Genomic DNA, 25,783 nt, shown 5'->3' on the forward strand with positions numbered 1-25,783 from the left:
GTAAGTTGAAACAACACGATTTTTTTTTTGGAAGCTTTATTTTTCAACATTACCGTTATGTTTTGGTAAATTTGGATGATGGATCTTGGAGCTAAAACATGGGTCTTTAATTTAAAAAAGGTCTGGTTGACCCACTTTCAAATTTGTAGGAGAACCATCGATTTTAGAAAAAAGTGTTACATTTGGCCCCACTCTCCCCTACATAAGGGATAAGCTCCAAAAGACGTTTCCTATGGAATTCATGCCGGGAGAATTATCAGACCGGTCCAATACTTGAATTTGTATATCGAGGAATAACGTGACATTCTTAACTTTATGGTAAGGACCCAGTCTTGCATAGATATAGATGCTTCGAGTCTCGAGCCTATTCTGAAATCGTAGAATCAAAACGTTCCCAAGCTCCTTTTGTTTTGGTCTGGCGTTTTCCACAATATAAAAAGAACCTCATCCTTTTCCTGAAATAGCAGCACAGCCAATAATGATCAGAGGATGTTTTTTTATTTGATTAACGTACTTGCCTGGTCTTATACGAAAAAAAAACTACTCCAAATCTTAGAAAATTACGTACTATCCAGACGATCAGAGCTTCTATGTTTATGCAAAATGCGATCCTTGCCATTGAAGTTAAGCATGTCACGTTATTCCTCGGTACAAAAAAATTAAGTATTGGACCGGTCTGGTAATTATCCGGGCGTGAATTCCATAGGAAACGTCTTTTAGGCCCAATTTATTCACTCTCCATTATATTTAAAGGCTCCATTAAAAATTATAAAACTGTCAAATCGCATACAAATTTTAAAATTTCCCTTTTTTAATGGCGACTTTAAATTTAATGGAGTGTGAATAAATTGGACCTTAGAGCTTATCCCCTATTGTACGTTATTTTGTATCAAAAAGTATGAATTCTTTGACTTTTTTTAAGTCAATCCGTATCTACATGATAAGTGCAAGTAAATGGGACAAATAAAATTCAAGATATTTCGACAAAAACTTTGAAAATTCAGCAACATGAACCAAAAAATTGTATTTTGTTCGATTGGCCCTAACAATATGGCAAGGTACTGTAGGTGTTTCATTAACCTGAATATTCAAAGGCAATTTAAGAACCGAGTGTGCTGTACGGCCACCATCTAATAACATGGCTGCAATTTCCAGAGCCAATGCTATTTTATTTTCAGATCGTATTTATGCTAAAAGTAATGATATCAAAAATGTTTTTTACGTAGGTACCATCGGGTGCATCTACGAAATACAAACCACAACTCTGATTGATGACACCTTGCATAATAGTGTCATACTTCGGGAATTGGTTTGCACAAATATTCTTAATTCAACGCAATTGTATTGCCTTCCGCGTAGTATTTCTTGATCAAGAACATCTTGCTCTTCACGATTTGGAGCAACCAATCCTAATAGTGCGAAGTGCCAATGCTTTATTCGCATATACATTTTTTCATTTGTGTAATCATAATGTGGATTTAATGTCACACGGCGCATTCGGTGTATCTAATCGTAATCACGGAAATTATGCTAAAGTTCGAGTCGATTTGGAGGATTAGATGTGATTATATTACTGAGACCAATATGATGTGGCGAAGACAAAACAAATGCACCAGGAAGCGTTGAGTCCCAATGATTGTCTGCTTCAAGCAAATTCAAACGTTGACAGGCATCACAGACAGACTATAAACAATAATAACACTAATTAACAAAATTAAACTTTTTTTTTGTTGCCGAAACAAAAATATACTTTTCTGAAGGTTTTCGGTGTGCTGAATTCGAATCCGAAGTCAAAAAAAAATTAATCAGCTTCCGTTTTTGAAATATTACCGTTAGGAAATACAGCACTTCGGACCTTATTCTTTTATATATGGAAAATTGTTTAAGCATATTTAGTAACGGTTTTTATAAGAACTATTTAGCACCTTTTTAAATCTGTTTAAATCTTTCCCATATCTTTTTTCTGCCCGAGATATCCTCAGTTGTTTGGTATTTTTATAAATTTTATAACGTCATTATCTTCTTTATGATTATGATATATGAAGCCAAACCCACTGACTTCAGTTTAAGATATCTCGGGCAATACAAAAGATATTGAAAAGATTTAAACAGGTATCGAAAGATGAAAAACAGTTCTTATAGAAACCGTTACTATGTATGCTCAAACAATTTTCCTTATACAAAAGAATAATATCCGAAGAACTTAAAAAACGTTTTTTTGCATTTTCTAACGGTAATATCTCAAAAACGGGAGCTGATTGGTTGTTTTTGACTTCGGATTCGAGCTCAGCACACCGAAAACCTTCAGAAAAGTATATTTTTGTTTCGGCAACAAAACCCTTGTAAACCAGTGTAATTATTTTGAAAGCCTGTCTAAATATATTTTTTTACAAATAAAGCTTAGTTAAACTTTTTAAAAAGCAAGAGTGTTTTTTCACTCGTACAAATTGACAGCTATGTGAAAGTGGGAGAAAAGGTATTATTTTTTTTTGATACAAACCATCTACATATTAATACCTTTCAAACAAACAAAAAATTACCAAAATCGGACCAGCCAAACGCGAGTTTATCGGCCACACACACTTAACGAACTCATTTTTATATATAAGATTTCAAATTTTTTTTTTTTTGAAAAATCAATTTTTTGGAAACGTATTGGGGGAAATTTTTGTAATTTCGTTTTTATGTGTAAGTTAATTATTTCTTCAAAATGGCATACCAACTTTTTTTTTGAAAAATGTTAGAAAATTTGTATACCTATATAAAAAATTATTTAAAAAAAAAAAACTGCTCTAACGATTTTCGAAAATTCCTTTTTATACAAGAGATTTTATTTTTTTTTGCACCACTTATAAAATTCCGTGAAAAGCTTGAACATTAGAGTAACTTTTACCATAAGAGCAAGTACGTGCGACCCCAGTCGTGCAATTTATTTTTAATGGTTTTATATTCAATTAAAATTGCCTATAGATAAAAAACATTTATCTTTTCACCAAAAAATTACAAACAAAAAATGAATTTCTATGGAAATATGAATAGATTGTAATTTGTAACTGAAAAGAGGATAGTTTGGTGATGCTTAAAGTTATTGCTTCATATTTTGAAGAAGCATGCGAATTTACTGAGATGTGTTAGCTAGGTGATAAAAATTGAAAGCGCCCAGAGTGTAAACTCAGTCTTTTTAAATGATATTTCAATTGTGAAATGCGTAAAAAGCATATAGTAATTATTCTAAGCACGCAATATTAATTTCATCATTTAATATGACTTTTTTAATAGGATAATTAAAACTATCTATTAGAATGTTAAATATTTGTGTTAGCTGCAGAAACTTTATTTTTCATAAACCATTCAATATTCCCGTGACAATTCTAAATACCATTTCGTCAAATGATGATTTAAAAAGTGTTGAGGATAACATTATACTTTTGATTCAAGTGTTAAGCAGTTTTTCAATTTTTCATCACTTGGTGAATAAAATAAAAGTACTAAAGTTTATGGAAGTAATCTCGAAGAACTTCGAAATAATTTCGTTATCCTTTGGAAAGAGTGTTTTACAAGAATTTTTGAATTTGCAGCCAACACTTCCTTCCGTTTGCTGATAATCCAATTCAAGAATTTGTATTTTCAAATGAAACTTTATTACCCAATTCACTAAAAGACTTGAATGGCTTTATTTTTCGAACAACTATAATAAGAGATCCTCCTTGTGTTTTTTCGTATAAGGACAAGAAAGGACTTCATTATATTGGAGGTTATTCTAGACAAATTTTTCCTGGGATTTTTGGAAAAACACAATGCAACGTTTGTTCAAATCGATATCAAACAATTGGTTTTATATTTGATTCTCGCTGATATGCTGAATGATTTCATTTCCGGCGATCTTATAGATGTATGGAAATCGTTTAGTAAAATTTACCTAATTTTCATCAGTATGTCCTTGGAGAAATCAATAACTAAATCATATTGGTTTTATTTTCTAATTCTGATGTTTGCTTTTATTTCTGTGAATTATTACCTAATATTTATGACATCATTTTTGACAGTTTACATCAAAATTGATCAATTCAAGATCTTATCGAGAATAAGGTCCGAATTATGATGTTGGATTACTATTATGGTTTATTATAAGAAACTCTCATATAAACCAGATGGTTTTGAGAGTATAATAATGTGGATGAATTTTTTAAACTTATACCCGTGAATTATATTCAATGAAGAATACCAGCTTCGCTTATGCCGATGCTAGTGATTTGTTGGAATTTTAAATGGATGCACAAATCAAACCATAATTTCATATTATTAAAGATAACTTGCAGCAATTTTTCTTTGTATTTCTTTTACAAAAAAAATTCACCATTTAAAGAAATACTGAGTGATTATATTATTCATATTTTCCCAACGGGTTTGATTGAAAAATGGACACGGAATGCATATTATCAAGCTAAAAATGCGGGTAACATGTACATATTCTGATTTGGGCCAGGTTTTTGTGGAACAAGAAGCAATACCATTTTCTTTATATCATTTTAAATTTGCTTGGATATGTTTGATTGTTGGAATGTTTAGTGCATTTGTGGTATTTTTTTTGGAAATTTTGTATTTTGTAATTTTTTTAAAGCAAATTAAAAATTAAAATTTAAAATTTTGATGTTTTAAATTATTACTTTTATCAGTGTATATCTTAGTCCATGTTTTAATAAATAACGTGTAGTGTTTCAAATAGAAAAAATTGTTTTTTTTTTTTTTGTTTAATTCATTAAAAACCCAAATAGCAATTTAAAGAAAATGAATGAGTGTACAAGAGTACAAGTTGCTAAAATTTTTAAATCTCTTTATGTAGGTACAACACATTTTTAAAAACGTATATGAAAAATAAAAAGAATAAAAATCGCTTTAAAAAAAAAAAACAACATTTTCAATCAAATAGATGTCCAAAACAAGTACCTATACCTATTCAATTTTATTTTTTAAATTATTGTTTTTTTTTTTTAGAAAAAAATATTTTCAGTATTTTAAATCTGTTAAAAAAAACTGCAGTTAAATAATTAAAAAAAAAAGGTAAAATAAAATTAATATGCCAATCGAATTTTGTAAAAATTACCTATCACGTTTTCGAAAATTTGATTTTTCAAAAAAAAAAAATCATTTTTTTTTATAAAACCAAAAATTTTTTTTTTTTAATTTAATTTTTTTTTTTTTGATTTATATTAAAATTATATAAATCTTTTTATATGAAAAAAATCATTGAAATCGATTTAGTAGTTTGGAAGAAAATCATATTTAAAAGAACGGTTCTGCCAGACTGACTGTTGCTGATGTTATTTTTCGAAATGTTCTTGAAGACACCACGGCCCTATTGCACCAACCACTTTGCACTTTAACTTTGCAAATTCTGTTTCACCAACCAAAAATCTGCAAAACACTTAGTACTTTTCAGAAAAGCGCAAAGTTTTGCCAATTTGAAAAAAAGTCTTTGATTTTGTTGCACTAAAAAAAAATTTTGCACTTTGCAATCAAATTTTGCAAAGTCTTGCAATAAAGTGCGGGTATATTAAATGATAAATTTAAATGAATCGTCTTGACCGACTTTTTGAAAATGAAGAGTTAAGTAATATTTACTTGAGAGATGTAAGATTAAGAATAAATTTTGGAAATTATTTTTATTTTTAGTTGGTGAAACACCCGCTCTTTTTACTTTACAAAAAAAAAAAAAATATCAAAAATTGCAAAGTGCAAAGTCGGTGACTTTTAATTTTTATTAAAAAAAAAAGAGTGTGTGTACATGTACACGCGACTGAAGTTATACTTCTCATTCAGTATATATAAATGAATTTCATTTGATATTTTTAATTTCTATTATTAAATTAATTAATCCAAACTTCGTTTTTTACATTTTTATCAAGTGAACAATAAATTAATTCTTTCATCCTCCTTGCGTCCATGTAGTTTTCAATATAATCTGTGAAATTTACTCATGTTGTGCGGTTCAGAACGTACGGTATATGCTTAACGAAAGTAAACAAATTGCGCATAAAATATGCTCTATGGTAATTTTATGAGGATTGTGTGTGCTTCAGCACTAGTAGTAGCAATATGCAACTTGCAGGGTTGCTAAAAAGCTCAAAAGTGAGCTCAGCTCAACTCGCAGCTCAGCTCAAATTTTGAGCTAGCTCACTTTTGAGCTATGTACCATAGCTCAGCTCATTTGAGCTAAGCTGAAAGTGAGCTGAGCTGTTGGGTGAGCTGAGCTGTTGGGTGAGCTAAGGTAAAGTGAGCTGAGCTGAGCTGTGATGGGTGATAGGATACATTGCTTTTTATTTGGAAAGTATAATGAAATATGAAGATATTTTAAACTTTTATATAACACCATAGCTTAAGATGTTTGGTTCTAGTTATTAATGGAATTATTTTAACACATAGATATTTTTATAAATAAGACAGATAATTTTTCGTGATTTTTTCTCTTGGTGTTTTTGATAGTAAATATATTTCTATTTTTTTAGTAAAATATTTCTATTTTTATCATAAAAAAAAAATTCCGGTACAATCCGGTTTTTCGACTTTTTTCAAAATTCCGAGAAAATCGGTTTTGAAAGTTGGGGTAAATTTTTTTTTTCGAAAAATCCCCGAATCTTTGAACGCTCCTAGAAGCTAAACCGCTTGAGAGTAATTTTTGGGAGTGATGCCAAATGATAGCTTGTGTCATGGGCCTACGCTTTGCACATTGTCAGATTTTTAAAAAATCGCCTTCCATGTTAAACCGCCACATCATGCCTATTTTTTCAGAATCGTGCCTATTTTTTTTTTTACTTTTAAGTTCTCCCGGTTTGAGAACGCGTGGACCTACAGGGATGGGAATTGTACCCAAATGTAGGTTAAAGTCCCCGCTACCTTTTTAGTAGAGTAACTAAAGCAAATTATTAGGGAACCCGGCCGAACAGCTCTGATTTTGACGATTTTTTTTTTCAAACGTAGGTAATTAAAAATACTTTAAAGTCTATAGATTAAAAATTGCCGGTGTTGCCGTATTGTTTTTTTAAAATTAAAATTAATTTTTTTTTAACAAAACCATTTTTTTTGCTTAAATTTCATAAAATAAATGATAGCAAAAGATTCTCTAGGTAATTTAAGGAAAATATATAAAAGGCAGTAAGGGACAATCTACCATCGTTTAAGCGATAAATTCAATTTTCTAACATTCTGACCTAAAACACAAAAAAAATATTTTGAAAACAACGGCAACACCTACAATATTTTAAAATACATTTTTAAAAAGCCAGAAGCTCATTCTTATCTCTTAAATTTAAATCCACTAAATTTAATCAATACTTTTTGAAAAAATGGTCCTCAAACTCAGAATTAAAAAAAAAAATGTTGTTAGAAAAATTTAAAATGACTTTTTTCCGAACTTTTTCTAATAAAATATGAATTTATTTAAAAAAAAATGTTTGGCCATAAATATTATCAGTTGAATTTCGAATCAAAAAAGGTAAAATATATCACACTTTTGAAAAAAAAAAAATGAAAAATTACTTCAATTTCAATGTTTTTTTTTTTTATTAAAACTGAATTTTTGCATTGAAATAATTAATTTTCTCAAAGACTGTGGTAAATAGGAACTTTAAATTTTTGCTATTTAACTTACAACAGTAAGGGTTATTAAATGAATAAAAAATAATTTTATGTTTAGATGTTGAACTTTAAAAAAAAATAAGTTACATTTTTTTCAAAACTTTTATTAAAAAAAGTTCTTCGAAAATGAAATACTTTTTAATTTTTTTCATAAACCGTAATACATATTGACATTTCCTTTTATAATTTGAAATCATAATAAATGCGGCCAAAAAAATTTGAAAATAAATGCATTTTATATTACGACCAAGTTTAAAAAACGACATGTTAAAATTTTTTCAATAATTTTTTTTTTTCAAAAATCTGAGTTCAATTACTATTCTTTCAAAAGCCGTTCGTTCAATTAACTTAGTTTTAATTTTACATATATGACTAAGCTTCTAGCTTTTAAAAAATGTATATTTGAATATTGTAGGTGTTGCCATTGTGTTCAAATATTTTTTTTTATGTTTGAAGTCAATTAATAAGAAAATTGCATCTATCGCTTGAACTATGGAAGACTGTCCCTCACTCCCATATATTTTTTTTCCCTGAATTTCCTAGACAATCTTTTGGCATCAATTAATTTATGAAATTTAAGAAAAATTTTTGAAAAAAATTAGTTTTTGTTCACAAAAATATTCAATTAAATTTAAAAAATCAAAACGGCAACACCGGCAACTTTTAATCTATAGACTTTAAAGTATTTTTAATTACCGACGTTTGAAAAAAAAGATCATCAAAATCTAAGCTGTTCGGCCGGGTTCCCTAATATTGCCAATTTTTGAGCTTTAGTTACTCCACTATTTCTCATCAAAAAATTTTATTTTCATTTTCTTCAAAATTCCGCTATATAGGCGTTGGAACGCTTTGATCTAGAGACAGGGGAGTGGTACCATATGAAAGCTTATATTCTCAGCTAGCCGATAGTGGTATAATCCGGTTTTTCGATTTTTTTCAAAATTCCGAGAAAATCGCCTTTGAAAGTTGGGGCAAAATTTTTTTTCGAAAAATCCCCGAATCTTTGAACGCTCCTAGAAGCTAAACCGCTTGAGAGCAATTTTTGGGAGTGATGCCAAATGATAGCTTGTGTCATGGGCCTACGCTTTGCACATTGTCAGATTTTTAAAAAATCGCCTTCCATGTTAAACCGCCACATCATGCCTATTTTTTCAGAATCGTGCCTATTTTTTTTTTACTTTTAAGTTCTCCCGGTTTGAGAACGCGTGGACCTACAGGGATGAGAGTTGTACCGAAATGTAGGTTAGAGTCCCCGCTACCTTTTGGCATCAAAAATTTTTTTTCCATTTTTTTCAAAATTCCGAGATATAGGCGTTGGAACGCTTTGATCTAGAGACAGGGGAGTGGTACCATATGAAAGCTTATATTCTCAGCTAGCCGATAGTGGTATAATCCGGTTTTTCGATTTTTTTCAAAATTCCGAGAAAATCGCCTTTGAAAGTTGGGGCAAAATTTTTTTTCGAAAAATCCCCGAATCTTTGAACGCTCCTAGAAGCTAAACCGCTTGAGAGTAATTTTTGGGAGTGATGCCAAATGATAGCTTGTGTCATGGGCCTACGCTTTGCACATTGTCAGATTTTTAAAAAATCGCCTTCCATGTTAAACCGCCACATCATGCCTATTTTTTCAGAATCGTGCCTATTTTTTTTTTTTACTTTTAAGTTCTCCCGGTTTGAGAACGCGTGGACCTACAGGGATGGGAATTGTACCCAAATGTAGGTTAAAGTCCCCGCTACCTTTTCTCATCAAAAAATTTTATTTTCATTTTCTTCAAAATTCCGCTATATAGGCGTTGGAACGCTTTGATCTAGAGACAGGGGAGTGGTACCATATGAAAGCTTATATTCTCAGCTAGCCGATAGTGGTATAATCCGGTTTTTCGATTTTTTTCAAAATTCCGAGAAAATCGCCTTTGAAAGTTGGGGCAAAATTTTTTTTTCGAAAAATCCCCGAATCTTTGAACGCTCCTAGAAGCTAAACCGCTTGAGAGTAATTTTTGGGAGTGATGCCAAATAATAGCTTGTGTCATGGGCCTACGCTTTGCACATTATCAGATTTTTAAAAAATCATCTTCCATGTTAAACCGCCACATCATGCCTATTTTATCAGAATCGTGCCTAATTTTTTTTTTACTTTTAAGTTCTCCCGGTTTGAGAACGCGTGGACCTACAGGGATGAGAGTTGTACCCAAATGTAGGTTAGAGTCCCCGCTACCTTTTGGCATCAAAATTTTTTTTTTCATTTTTTTCAAAATTCCGAGATATAGGCGTTGGAAGTTGGGCGCTCATTTTCAGCTCAGCTCACTTTCAGCTCAGCTCAAATGAGTTAAGCTAGCTCAAATTTGAGCTGAGCTGTCAGCTGAGCTGAAATGTGAGCTTTTTGCAACCCTGGCAACTCACCACATAGAAATTACCACATGCAACTTGCCACATGCAACTTGCCACATGTAACTTGCCACATGCAACTTGCCACACGCAACTTGCCACACGCAACTTGCCACACGCAACTTGCCGCATGCAACTTGCCACATACAACTTGCCACATGCAACTTGCCACATGAAACATGTAACTTGCAACGTGTTGTGTGTTTTATGTTTGCCGTACTGCGGCGTACTGCATTTTTAAATACTAAAGTACTGCCTACTCTAAAGGTGAAACGACAGCCCTGCTTTCCATGGTGATCGCGTCATAATCCCTTTGACATTCTTGTCAAAAAGTAAATTTTCATACCCACCCTCCCATAAGAAGTATAACTTCAAAAACTTTGCACTTTTAGTTTCCAGAAAAGTATTATTTTGCAAAATGCAAAGTGAAAAGTGGGTGGTGCAACAGGGCCCAGATCCTTCTTTAAAGTTTTAAGTTTATGAATTGGGAAATTATCTATTCTGTACCATTAAATGCAGCCATTCATTAATATTCACTCCTAATAAACTGATATTTGCTCATGGTTGCCTAAGTTTTTATTTGGTGCATCCCATTAAAATGTTAAAAATAAGTTCAGAAGAAATCTTCAATTTAATGAGGAAAAAAAAAATGTATTGTCTTGAAAATATTTTTCAATTAAAATTATTATTAAACTCTTTTATGTACTTTCTTTCTTCCATGCAACCAAAAATATTTTTTATATTGATTTAACTTTGTTTTTTTTTTTTTTTTGTATTCTTTATTCATGAAAAGTCTCTACTTGAAAGGAATGTTATTATTAACGTACACATTCAGCTAACTATTTCTTAAGTAAACCCTCATAAAATAATTTGTCTTCTTTTTTATTTATTATTTTTTTTTTTATTTTTGTTTTGTAAAGATAAAAGTTCGGGTTGAAGAAACACACATTAATCTTTTGTATAAGGTACCTACATCAAAAACTCTTAGCAATACAAAACAAACCTTCTACTCGAAGGGAAAACTTTGAACTTGAAACTTTTTTGTGAAAAGAAATGCAATTTGAAAAGTTGAATAAGAGGTTGTTTCCTTTTCTCTTTTCCTCTCTTTAACAGTTATAAAATAAATATAGGCACTTGTGTGTATAAAGAACTAAGAATTATTTCTTGAAAAGGTTTCTCACTTTAACTTAACTTAAAAATTTAAGAATAGAATAATTTTCATAGATTTTGTTTTGAGAATTGTTTTTTTATTTTTTTTTCAGCTGATAGACTCTTTAAATTATGATTTTCAAAATAACATTTAAACATAAGATCATGATTATGTTATAATAAGTGGCATAATAATTAAATCGTTAAGTCTGAATTAGGATAAGATATCTAAAAACTCAAAAAATCTTTTAATAATAACAAGAACAAGCACACCTCTATTTTATCAGTAGATATATGTAGATAATGTATGTAGATCTAACTGCGAGTTGTTGTTTGGTTATTGAACTGGTGTGATTCGAATCAATGTTTAATTTTTTTTAATTAATCATAAATAGGTATATCGTCTACATTTTTTTTTATCAAGTAAGAAAGAAAAAACTCCCTTTATGATTATTAAATTGTTATGACTAGGTTTCCCCAAATTTGATCTTAGATTAAAGTGATAAAATGAAAAAAATTTAAATCGAGTTTGTGACGTTAAAAATACCTAACTTATCTTATCATTAAAATTTCAGCTAGTTAATATTTTCCGGATTGTGATGGAAACATAGCTTTTATTTATTTTAGTAAGATTTTATGGTATTTTAAAAATGTCACAAAGTTTTTTTTTTTTTTTAAATTTCTTTAATATAAAATTCAGAAAAAAAAATTAAAATTTAATATTTAAATTAGGAAAGTGTGCTTTTCTTCAAGGGCTTTGATAAATATTTATGTTTTCATGCAAATAAAATTCTTAAAAAAGATTTGTTTCAAAAGAGGTTTTTAAACGAAAGTTTGAAGTAATTCTCGTACAAATAGATTCAAGTTTTCTAATTTATTTAAATTAATTCATCAAATATTGACTTTAACATTTAAATTCATAACTAAATGAAGCTTCTCGTCTTAATTAATAAATTAATGTGCTTTTATAATTGCAAAAACAAATATCTATTTGCAAGTGGTGACAGGCAATCATTTTAATTGAAAAATAACAAAATTTTTCTTTTTCTCATGCATTGCTGATGCATTTTTTTTTTGTCACAAATAAAAACGTTATTATTATTAATTTATTGTGTTTACAATAACATTTTTAAGAATTTTTTCTTGTGTGACTTTGTCAATTTGTTTTACTTATAGTTCAAGTAAGCTAACAAAACATGCAATCACGCGATAGAAAAATTATGGGATACACGAGAGTATTATATAAACATTTTTTTTTTACTTTCCTGGTGTTTATAGAAAGTTATGAATTCTGTGGGAATATATTTTTTTGTTTCACTCATTTGTAGTTATAAGAAAAACACAAGAAAATTTCTTAGTTCCCAACTCAAAGAAACAAGCCGTTTAACATACAATTTTAGGTTCTGAAAGTGAAAGAATACATTTCATAGTAAAGTGAGGTGTATTTATTTGAGTTTGAAAATAGATTAATTTATTTTAAGGAAAAGAAAAGGTGAAAATTCACATAAACATTAACTGCCAAACTTAATAGTAATAAAACATTTGAACAGTACAATTATAAGGGCAAATTTCTTTAGGATATTCTTGTAGGAAATTGAACGTTCTACAAAAAAAAAAACACTTTTTTCTTTTATCTAACCGTTTAATAGATAATCGAGGTCCAAAGTTTGGCAAAATTATTAAAAATTCGTTTTTTGTTTTTTAAAAAATTGTAACAAATTTAACAATTATAGGAAAATTAAAGGGGCATAGCATATTTTAAGGAAACAAGTTTTCAACAAACCTTCTTTTTTCATTAATCTAACCATTGAAAAGTTATTCGAGCTCAAAGTTAAAAAAATTTATAAAAGCATTTTTTACTTTTTCCAATTTTCTAATTCACTAAAACGTCGTTGTTATTATTAACCCTTTCGAACCCAAGCTATGAAAATCAATATTAAAAAATGTTTATGTTGAATCGGGCTTTTTTGGTCACTTCCTTTTATATGCAAATAAAAATCTTTATTTCATACTTTCTCCCTACGTTTCGTCGTAATTTCTCGACTTCTTCAGGGGTATTTTATTAAATCTGTTAAATATTACATTGAAAACTTTTTACACTGTTACAAAAATTGTTTAAACTTACATGAAAATATTATTTTGTTATATTTTTATTTGCATATAAAAGGAAGTGACCAAAAAAGCCCGATTCAACATAAACATTAATAGTTCAAATAATTGGTCAAATTATCATTAATTCAATATTAAAAAATGTTTTTTCAGTATTATCGTGTCAAAAACGGGATCGGGTCAAAATTCTGGCTTCAAAATTCTGTTTTTTCAGCTAAAATTCTGTTTTTCAAAATTCTGCTTTTTTTCTATTCTGTTTTTCAAAATTCTGCTTTTCAAAATTCTGCCAGCATTATTTTTGAACAAAAAAATTCTGCTAATTCTGTTTTTATTTTGTTATAGCATAAAGCTAAAGAAAAATATACCTCATTAATGTAATTCAACATTGGTACTTTCCTAAATTTTTTACTTGCTCTATAGGGCAAGTATTGGTTTCGTGTCGAAAAAAAAATTTGAGGTTTTAATCAAAACCAACATTACGATGATGGAGAATTCCAAAAAAGTGGGTCCCGCAATTCCGTCCGTGCGTCTGTACGTCTGTGCGTCTGTGCGGTTGTGCGTCCATCTGTACACATTTCCACAGCCTAAACGGGTGGATGGATTTTCTTCAAATTTGGTACAGATGATTTTTATGGAATTCTGAAAGTTGGTTTTTTTTCGTTTTTTTATATCTCACTTAGAAAGTGTACCTCCCATACAAATTTTTCAATTCAAACCAAATAACTCGAAAACGGCTCTAACGATTTTGATTTAACTTTGCAGACGTAATGTTCGAAGCAATTGCAACAAAACTGCATTTTTAGTTTTTCTTAAAAAAGTCAAAAAAGTGTACCTCCCATACAAATTTTTCAAATTATACCAAATAACTATAAAATGTATCTAACGATTTTGATTAAACTTTACAAACGTAATATTCAAAGCAATTACAATAAAACTGCATTCTTATTTTATTCAAAAAAAGTCAAATAAAAAAACATTTTTTTTTTTCATTTAACAAAATTTTGCCCTAAATGTCGGCTCTTCCCCAACATCAACAAAATTTCTTTAATTGATTTATACAGAGGCAGCTCTTAAAATCTACAAGTAAACTAACATAAAAGTGTTTTAAACTGCAAGAGCAAGTACGTGCGACCCCAGTCGTGCATTTTATTTGTTTAAGTGTCGCAAATATTTTTTAAAATGCATAGACTGACTTTCTTTCAAATAAAATCTATGTTTAACTTATTGGAACCGATGTTGTTTGATACAAAATATTCCTTTTTTTATTCAAATTTTTGAATATTCATCTTTATTTGATAAATTAAAAAAATTTTAATTATTTTCGGAAATGTATTAAAAACCTTTTCTTAATATTTTCAAATTTATTTATTTATAAAACAAGAATGAATTTGCTTTCAAAGAATGACAAATTATGAAGGTAAGTAATCAAATAAGCAGAAAATTTTTCAAGAAGATGATTTTACAAGTTTTTGCAAAAAATTAAAAAAGGGTTTGGAAAATGTTTAAAAGCGCGCGCTTTTTAACATTTTCCCAAACCCTTTTTTATTTTTTGCAGAATTTTGAAAAGCAGAATTATGAAAAGCAGAATTTTGAAAAACAGAATTTTGAAAAACAGAATTTTGAAAAGCAGAATTTTGAAAAGCAGAATTTTGAAAGCAGATTTTAAAGATATTCGTATCCACATCCCAATGCACGCACACTGGTCATAAAAAACATTGAAATCAGTGGGCATTTAAAAAAATCGTATCAGCGATGATTTAACTAACACTTTTGAAGTAAACTAAAAAAAAAAGATTTGTAGGTAAATTGTGTATCATGCTGGTATGAAAAAAAGGCTTTCTTTCAAAATCGCTAAATACTTATAAATTGATTGCCTTGCTAAAACCCAAGTAACAAAAACACTAAAAGTAGAGTAGAACATTTGTAAGTCGAACATTTTGTCCAGTTCCGCAATTATCTGATTTTGTGATGCGGTAACCGTTTCTACATATATTTTTTGCTTTTTATTAATATTTGGATTTTGACGTGCGCCACGTAGAACTACACTTGTGTTTCGAAACCCAAAATATGTTGTCCGTGCAAGATCATTATTAAACTTGGGGTATCTATTTTATATTTAACCTTTTTATCCACATGCTTTTTCATTCCTGTATGTTTATTTGGAAATGATATCAGAGTTTTTGTTTTTTTTTTGTTAAATTAAACAGATAACTTGAATTTCTTTGAATTCAATACTTCCTCTATGAAGTATAAGTAAAGTACCTTATTAAACCATCTGTGTATATTGATACCACCACTACCACAATAACATTCACTGTTCTAAATCTTAACGGATTATAAATATTATTTAAGACCCTTTTGCTTGCTTTCTACAATTTATCATTATTTTCATCAAATTAACTCACAAAATTATGCACCGACATGCTTTTATAAAGCAAGCAGCAAACAAATCCCAAAAAAAGACGCTGAATTATGTCACCAAAAAAAATGCATTCAAGTCAAATGCAACGCATTTGCCTGCAAGTCGTACCTAACACGCCTTCCAAGTATTTCAAATTCTCAATCCGCTTATAGAGCGTTAGTGCGGTTTCCTTTCATAAAGTCACGTAGAGAGTTGTCTAATCACGTGCTCCAATGTTATTATAGATATCCATAAGTGTACTTTTTTGTTGTTGTTGAAAGAATTTTTCAAAATTATTAAACAAAAAAGAAAACAAAAACAAAAAAAACCTAAATGACAAAAAAAATATAGTTTATTATTATTGATTCCTACAAAAATCAACAATCTGACGGAAGTTCATATTTTTTCTTAAAATTTAAAGAGAAGATTGAAGGAAGTTCCCAGAAATTCCCAAATAATTCCAAACTTCTATTTGCATTTTTATTCACTTTCCTCAATAAAAACTATCATGCGTTGCCCCAGATGCATTAAACAACCTGTGTTAACCCTAAAGATTATTAAAATTTGTTTCAATTCAAATCTTCTTAACCGTATACACGCTATTTCCGACGAATATTGATTGGATCTAATAAAAAATGTCTCAAAAATCAAACCAAAACAAGAATGCATTTTGATTTGATATACCTACTTAAAACTCATGCCGGGTTGATAGGGTCCGAATTCGAAGCCACAAGGTGTGTTTTTTTTTATGTATATCTCATGAATGCATCTTGTTTACAAAAGATGTTTATGGCATTATTATAATCTTTAACTACTTGTTGATCTGCCTCATGTTCTTAACTGCGGTTTAAGTTTTGTTTGTTAAGGCATTATAGAAGAGAAGTCTTGTCATTTCTGATGTGAGTTTTTATGGTCTTAGTGATCTCTAATTAAGGTACCTGGCAAATATTGAAATGAATTTACAGGTTTATGTTTTATTTATAATGTGTTTGTTTGGAGAAAATAATATTAATAGTTGTTCAGTGACAGACGTACTTTGTGGGTTAGTGTTGCCACTTAAAGAACTTTTTTAATGAAATTTTGAGCTTTATCATTTGTGCAAACATTTGACCTATACGACTAAAGAATTTCACGTAACAAGGTGGTTTTCTCTTGGTAAAATGGTGGCTCATGAAGGTTCCCATTATTTTTTTGTCGATAAACATTTTAAAATAGTTTAAGAGAGCTCTTTGTAATGAATTAAAAATCTACTAATTTGAAAAAAAAAAGTATTTTTAAATTTAAATTCCTTTTCGTTGTAATAAAGTGGCAACACTTGTTGAAAGAAAAATGAGATTTTTATCAATGCAAGAGTACAAACAGTGTTAATGGTGAGAGAAAATTAAGAATCTTAAACCTAGGTGGGATCAGAGAATTTGTTTTTAAGGAGTACATTGTTAACCATTTAAATTGTTGTACCTATCGAAAAACCGTTTTGTAATGCATTTAAATGGCCTTTTTTTCGATAGCCATCATTTAATTGGTTACAGTGATTTGTTGTTACATGAGAAAATGTAATGTTTATAAATTGAGGTGCTCATTTTAATTATTGTCAATTTAAACAAATTTTAGGGGAATTAAACTGCAGTTTGTGAAGGAATAAGGTTTACAAAAAAAATTACATAAATTCAGTTTAATTCAATTAAAAAATTCTTTTATTTCGATATCATTATTTTTACAAAGGTTTTGTGAATTTTCAAGTATCTATTGGATTGGAACAAAACATTTAACCTAGCTAATTCATCATTAGTCATCATTAATTTCCCCAACTCTAGAAGAAACTCTTTCTTGAATTATGTTCGGCTTGGCTCTAAAAAAGACAATTTGAGAACAATACTTTGGACAGCCACCAAACTCTAAAAATTCACTGGATTTTAATTAAAAGTATAGATATCGAATTACCTCAACAAACGCTCAAAATTTCTGTAGGTACTCCATTCTCTTAGTTTTTTTAACAGCAGAAAAAATCAAGTCAAAGTCGGCTTTTATTAATTCTTAAATATTCACGCTACCAAAATCGCCGATATAAAAAAAAGGAGGTACAGCAGTCGCTTCGTGTCGTATTGCCCATATCGTAAAAATATACAAATTTTCAAAAAAAAAAAGTTCGGTACTTTGGATTTTAAATTTTTATTTAGGATTGAATACAAAATTATATAACCACAAAAAGAGTCAAAAGTCCCTGCAAAATTGACTTTTGGTTACCTAGGTAGGTACTAATAATACGCCGATTAACAAAAGAAATCGTGATTATCACTTCATTTTAAGATTCGGAAATTTTTGAATTCTTATTCAATATAAGCAAACCAAAAATACATTAGAAAATAAATGTGAATTTTTTTAGATCAGTTTATTTATGGTGCAATAGGTTTGCCAAACCAACTTAACTTACTTAAATTTAAGATATTTCGGAGAAGAAAAGAGTTATTGAGAGAGTTGAAACTGAACAAATTTATTTGAAAAAGATTAGATACCTTACGTAAAAATATTGCTTCGAAAACAACAAAAAAGTGCATTTTTAGCAGTTTTCTAACGGCAATATCTTGAAAACCTGACGTGCCAGAGCAATTCCGACTTCGTTATTCCAAAATCCTTTAGAAAAGTATAGTTTCACTAAAAGTTGGATTTCTTTATAGACCAGTGTAATTAGTTGGATGTTTGCAATGTTTAAAATATGACAGAAACAAAAAAGGTATCATCTCACCCAATTATTTTTCTATCTTAAAAAAAAAAAACTAAAAAACCATCGTTTCACATTTTTGTTTTCCAAAAGTTTGTTTGAATTCCAATATTTGTTTGTAGGTGCATATTCTGAGTTTCAGTATTTTATAAAAATAATGTCCGAAAATGCACTTTCAAAGTACACATCGTCATGTTTTTGCATTTTCAAAAATTACCCTTTTTCGAAAAAAAAAAAAAAATACTAAAAATTGTTTAAAGCTGGCCTTTTGAATCACTTAAGTCAAACCAAAAACTCGCTGTAGATTTTCGCTTCTTAATATTGATTTTTAGTATGAAAATTTTCAAAAACAAAAATGGCCCCCATGACAAATTCAATATTCAAAAGTTGTTGTTTTGTGATCTTAACTCGTACTCTTAAAATCTCTTAACTATTTTTATTCATCCATACCTACCTACAATAGAACTTTTCTAAAACAAAGTTCTTGATTCATTATCTCATAAACTTAACATGTGAATGTCTGTAAAATTAAAATTGCTATTTTTATGGAATGACATCAAACTGAAGTTTGAATTAAAAAATGTTGATAGAAAAAAAGACAAGAACATCAATCAAATAATTTGCTAAGTCATTCAAGCAGGTTGCTATGGACGGTTGCCACTCATACAAATGATTTACTAATGAATTTTTTATAGTTATAGGTTATCTTTAAGAGCAGTAACAAAACACTTTAACAACTTTATTTTAAGTTTCTTGCCAAAATTGTATTTTTTTGCATTTATTCTTTTTTTTTTACATAAAAAAAAAAACATCAACAATTTTCTTTGACATAAAGACACACCTATAAATCCACTAAATTATATCCGCTTTTCTTTTTCAGAATTTAGAACATAACAAAAAAGGAGGTGAAACCAAAAAGTACAAATAAACCAAAATAAAAAACAGATTAAAATGGATGAAGAGAGGCTAACAGAGAAAAATAATGTCAAAGTCTACAATGAAACAACAAAACCAGCAAAGAAAAAACGACGCGACAAAAGTGACTTAGGTGACAATTTTGTCGCCCCCGATGGTGGGTGGGCCTGGGCTGTGTGTCTAGCTGCAGGCGTATCTAATGTAAGTGTGTTTTATGTCGTAACTATTTTTGATGTAAAAAGGTTTATTATTTTTTTTTGTTTTTTACGATAAGTTTTTGATGGAGTATAAAGAAAAAAAGAGGTGTGCCTTAAGTACCTAAATTATGATCGCACTAGATTTGAGGTGAATATTGTGTGTTGACAAATTAAGTCGTTTCAATGTATGAATATTTGGAGCAATTTTTGAATAAATTTAGGATAGTTTTATGGGCTGAAGAGTGATAGAGGACTAAATGAAAGGTAGGTTAGTGAGATGAAACGTATACAATCTTGCTCTGTTATTGATGGATGGAGGAAAAATAATGATAAAAATGGAACAAATTCTTAGAAAATCTTTATGAACACAATGTAGGTAGTTGTAGTAGATTTCTAATAACTTTTTTAATGGACTGTTAAAAACTAAATTGTAAAAATTCTGGGACACAAGATATAAAATAAAATTATATAGTTTAAAAAATAGAAGTACTATGTAAAAAGGAGTGTACATTTACAAACAATTTTTTTTTTTCTAGTTAAAATTTTTGTTTGGGTAGTAATTGAATAAATCTATGCAACAAAACAGAATAAATCCATTTAGCAAAATTGTTGTTAAAATGCAAAAAACTGAATAGCTTCTATATTTTACTGTTTTCCAGATGTTTGACCTTTGACCTACAGATAAAAATAAAGATTACCTATGTAAATTTGACTGTAATGAGACAAACATTTTATTTCTATTGGTTTCTGGTATACAGGAATATCGGTTTGAAAACGTTGGATTTACCTATACTGTTCTTGCAAATAAAATCCATTTTTTTAATGAAATAAAAATGTAGTTTATTTAAAACAATGGTTTTAATGTTAGCAATACATTAATACATTGGCTAGATCACATACGAAAATAGTAAAACAAAAAAATTTTATTGTGGTGAAAAAACTTTTTGATACCAGCATTTTGAAACAAATTTATTTTTTAATTTAGACTTAAGAGTAATGCCTATATACCTTTCTCAGTCCGAAAAAAAGTCAATAAAGCCTTTTTCTTGACTTTTTTCTCATGTTTGTTTGGACTTTGTATGGAATTTTTTTTTGTTTTCAATTTAAAAAAAAAAAAACATTTTTCCGATAATAAATTTTATTCTCTTAGAACAGTTTTTACATCTTTATCTTTAATCTTTTTTAATCCCTACTTTAAAACATACTTGTCAACTATATACCTAAATATACCGCCAAAATAGTCAGTATTTTATGATATTTTCATAGGGAAGATGTGAAATATTGTACTAACTTAAACAAAAGATCGAAACAAAAATATAATAGTGCGTCTTACTCATAGCCGTATTTAGGGGGGGTTACAGGGTTTAACCCCCCCCCCCCCCCGAAATTTTTTTAGAAAATTATATGATGAGAATTTGAACAAATACAACCCTAATACATACTTGTGCATATATATGCCGAACTTGATGGATTGCTTTTATATTTTAGTGATAAATCGAAAATCTCCAATTTTGTGGCGGTTAAGTTTCAAATAGATTTGAACAAAATAAAATATTTGTATGAAATTTTCAATCCTCTTATAAGTGGGAACCATAAGTCGTACAAAAAAATAGATAATTATAAATTGATTGTCTCTTCGTTTTAAGAAAGTATACAATTTGTTTTTGCTAAAAGAGCTAACTTTTGAAATAATACGACATAAACAGTTGTAGGGGGAAGTGGTCACCCTTCGTACACGGTCACCCTTCGTACAGTGAGCATAAAACAAAAACTAAACGGTATTCAAACACGTGCTTACTAGTGTGCATAGACATAGTAGGCGCCGAGCTACTAGATAAATTTTGAATCCTAAGTGCAACGGATTCGGTCGCCACAAGACTTTTTGTGTTTTTTAGTGCTCTGAGTAATTTTTTTATGTACATTTTATGTCATGTTGTGTTTAAGTTAAGTATGTTTTTGGCTAAACAGTAATGAAGAATTGTTGTTTAAAGTGTTAAATTTGTGTTTTAATTATAAATATTGCAAAATCTCAGTACATTTTTTCAAAAATCGATTTTTCTGCATTATGTACAGCTTGGGGAGCATTCGTACAGTCAAACATGGGGCACATTCGTACGCATACGTATGCCCGCCAGTAAATTTTCTTCAGCAGATAACAATCAAAACACGGAGTTACAGTTTTATTGAAACGAAATTTAAACCTCTATAATAAGTATTTCGCATTCTATAGTGAATTAAGGTTGGTATTTTTATATATGTAAATAATAATTTGTTTCATAATCATCAAATTGCGAAAAATTAATTTTTTATTTGTTTTTGTTTTTTTCTGAGTCAAGTTCAATTAATTGATAAATTAATAAGTAATTAAATGTTTTAAAACTCATATTTGGCATTTGACAAATCAAAAGTTAGTCAAATTAACGTTTTAAATATCCTGTACGAATGTACCCCATGTGCTGTACGAAGGTACCCCACGGGTGGGGAGGATTCGTACAAAAATCTAATCCCAGTAAAATGGCTATTACTATTTAAGCCTTTGATTTAGAAGTGTAAAATTTTTTTCTAAAGTGTAATAATATACATGTTACAAATAAAGTCCATTTTCTCGAAACTGGAGTGAGTAAATAAATAACTAAAAAAAAATAAGTAAAAACTGTACGAAGGGTGACCACTTCCCCCTATGCTAAATAATTTTTTTAGTCAAATTCAGATTACTGACTTGTAAAAGATTGTGGTAACACAGCAAACTAGCCTGAATATGAACAAGAAACGAGAATGCAAGAAAATTGTTCCTTCAACCTAAATATTGGAAACTTTGATTTGTAAACGATATATATATGACGTTTGGGTTATATTTTTTCTGTAGATATTTATCACAAAAACTGATTATGTTTGTACTTTCTATACCTTTCTATTTGAATCTTAACTAGCGTAAAAGTAAAAGCATTTTTGAAATATTTTGCTGAACTTAGGAAGTAAAGGTTACAACTCGATTTTTCAAATTCAGACTTGATATATAATTTATTAAACATTGACATTTCTTTACCGCCGGGTACAAAGGGGTTAAGTCATAATTGATAGTTTGCCTGAAAATGTAAAGTTGAGCTAATCGATGCACTTTTGAGCATTGATCCTCTTATTTTTATAGAAAAGTGTTGTTCTAAATTTATGTTTTTGATACCAAATAAAAGAGAAAAAAGAGGTTAATCTTATTTCATCGAAACCCGGAAAGTGCAATTTTGTGACTTAACCCCTTTGTACCCGGCGGCAAAGATTTAATAATAAATAATTTATAATTTACATTTATGTTAATATATTTATGATTTATCTGCTGGCTGTTAAAACCATTGATAACACTCCCCAACACACAAAAATTTTCCAGACCGTTGTTTATCAATTCTTACTAAATTTAGGGTGCTGATTCCAAAAATAACATTATTTTTTTCTAGCAGCTCTATAGTTTTTAAATTTTATTCACACATGAAAAGGCATAGAAATTTATAAAAAATTTTTTGTTAAATTTTTTTTTTATTTAAAAAAAAAAAATTTTTTGTATTTCTTTTTAACTAACTGAATCGAAATACATTACATTAGAAACAAATTTTTCCAAAAAAACTTTAAGAACGCTTGAAATAATAAAATCTAACAAAATAGTATGAAATCACCACAAAAATGTGAAAAATTAAAATATTTAAAAAAAAAAGAGCTCCTAGAAAGCAACCAGTGTGATTTTTAGGCTTAGTGAACCCAAATGTATTAGATTCGATAAGAAAAATTTTGGAAAATGCTAACAAACAGTTAAAATAAGCATAACTTTAAAATTAGTACGAAATTACCCCCAAAATGTAAAAAACTTAAATATTTCAAAAAATAGAGCTCCTAGAAAAAAAATTAATGTTTACTGACCCCAAATACATTGAGTTTAATATAATTTTTTTCTGGAAAATTTGAATAAACGCTCAAAATAAGAAAAACTTAAAAATTAGTATTAATACTTCCCCAAATATGAAAAATTAAATATTTCAAAAACTAGAGCTGATAGAAAGAAACCAATATTATTTTTGAGCTTACTGAGCCCAAATCTATAAAATTTGATATAAATCTTTCTGGAAAATTTTAAAAAGTTGAAAATTGTTGGCCAGTGCAATATCTAGTGTTTTTTATAGGTATGATATTTTACGAAATAGTTTTTTGTATAAGGGGTAGGTAGGCTTCTACAAAAATTTTTTCCTCGCTTACGTTAGCATGTAAAAATATATAAAAAAAAATTTGCTCGGTCTGAGCTAACCCTTCCCGAAATGAAATCCTAGCTACGGCTATGGTCTTACTAATTTGGCACTTTTTGAAGTTTGTTTTAAAAAGTTTTGAATTTTTTTCATTGAATATGAATCTAAAGTCAAACATCTTTTTTACATCAATTTAGCTTAAAAGGTTGGAAGCTTTTTCGTATTTCTTATATTTATGTATATGCTTCAGTGTACTAAATTTCATGTGCAAATGATTTTTGACACCAAAAAGCACCAAAGGCAACACTGTGCTGCGAAAAGAATGATAAATAGGTAGTCAAAGCGTTTTTGACCGAAAGATTTTTAAATCTTCAACGACTTCATGACTTTAACGGATTGTGTCAACTTCATTTTTAATTCCTATTTGGTAAAAATAAGAATTTACCAAATAGTTTATAAAAAAGTAAAAATATCAAAAAATAAGATTTTTGCCTTTTTTGACAAATTCCGAAACGCATGCGCCACCGAAAGTCCCCAACCAATTTGAACCAATTTTTTTTTCTATACTAATATTTAGCTTACAGAAGAATTTTCATAAGCTATTATGTATATTCAATAAATAAGATTTTAGAGTGGTCAAATTGTTTTTGTAAAAATACCTACCATTAAAAAAAAAATTTCAAACTTTAGAGCAGATGTGCGACCGGATGATATGAACAGATTTTGATTTTTTTTTCTAAACCCTTTTTAGTCTTCACTATTCGCAACTTTACCGCGCTGTTACGATTTGAAATTCGAAAAAAAAAATTGCATTAGAAATATCGAATGCAACAATTTTACTTTCAATATAAAAAAATTGCAATTACCTGATTTGCAAGTAGGTATACAATCAGAATCAACAAAGCTTCTTTCATGAACAAGATCTAAAACCTTACCTAAAACTCATAACTTTGAACATAAAAATAAGACTAATCAATGTACCAAATTTGATGAGTACAAAATATACAAGAAATACGAGAATACAAAAATAATGGTTTCTAAAGGAAAAATAATAATCAATTGTCTTAAGAACTTGAAAATCTTAATAGCATTAATAGAAAAACAGAATGTATGCTCCCTTCAAAGTGAGATGAAAGATTGAAAGTGGCCATATTCATGCATAACTATACCCTTTTCAAACTATAAGAACACTCTTCGTTGTTTTCAAAAGATTTTACCCCAGGTACCTAAAACTTATGTCTTATCGTCATCATCATCATCATCCATAATAAATTCTTCCTTCCTTTTGAAAGGAAAAAACACAAAATTCTAGATAATTATGAATCCTTTAACATCGTCTATAGCTTAGGGGCGCATAGGGCTTTCACCCACTTGACATCTTTTAATAATAATAATAAAATTATAATGGCTCACTTCAGCCGCACATAATCAATCCGCTATATCCTCTTTCCGTTTCCATGCCATGCCACTATAAAGCTATTTCCAGGCTTTATATATGATTAGAGAAGACATCATTCAGCGCACACGAGTGCATCCACTCTATCTGTTATTTTAGGATAAGAAACTTGCTATATGCTCTAGCTCGCGGCAATACATATTCATGGTTAATAGCACCTCAATGCTCAAAAAATATTGTGTTTCGTGAACGCGTCTCTGGTGGCATCTTATAGACTTATTCTCAAATTAATGATTGTATGTTTTATTATATATGAAAGGAAAAACCCTCAGATCACAGTCACGGTTATGGTCCCGGGAGCTCTATTGAGGATTTCATCTTTTTTTTCCAAAAATAAACACACGTAAAAATTTGTAATTCGAAACACGTGCGAAGCAGTGACTCTATGGAACATCATAGCTGATGTCTTTAGAATGGGCCACCCTTATTTTTTTTGTGTTCGTATTTTTTGGTAGGTAATATTGATGTTTGTTCATAAAATAAATTTGATGTTTTACATGCATTTATTTGTCGATGAATGAAATCAACCGCAGGGTATTAATTTTTTTTTATAACAGGTTTCAATTTTATTAATTTTTTTTTTTATTTTGAA

The 25,783-nt window shown here is 29.2% G+C and overlaps 1 protein-coding gene across 1 annotated transcript in view; it reads left to right on the forward strand.

The window, feature by feature from the left end:
* LOC129912229 (uncharacterized) overlaps nt 1-25,783 on the forward strand; it is a 71,657-nt gene that overhangs the window by 38,878 nt on the left and 6,996 nt on the right. Inside the window, exon 2 of the mRNA XM_055990379.1 lies at nt 19,278-19,513. Within this exon, the coding sequence (XP_055846354.1) occupies nt 19,349-19,513 (165 nt within the window). The 5' untranslated portion in view covers nt 19,278-19,348. The remainder of the gene's footprint in view (nt 1-19,277; nt 19,514-25,783) is intronic.

Source organism: Episyrphus balteatus, chromosome 2, assembly GCF_945859705.1.
Source record: "Episyrphus balteatus chromosome 2, idEpiBalt1.1, whole genome shotgun sequence".
Lineage (NCBI taxonomy): Eukaryota > Metazoa > Arthropoda > Insecta > Diptera > Syrphidae > Episyrphus > Episyrphus balteatus.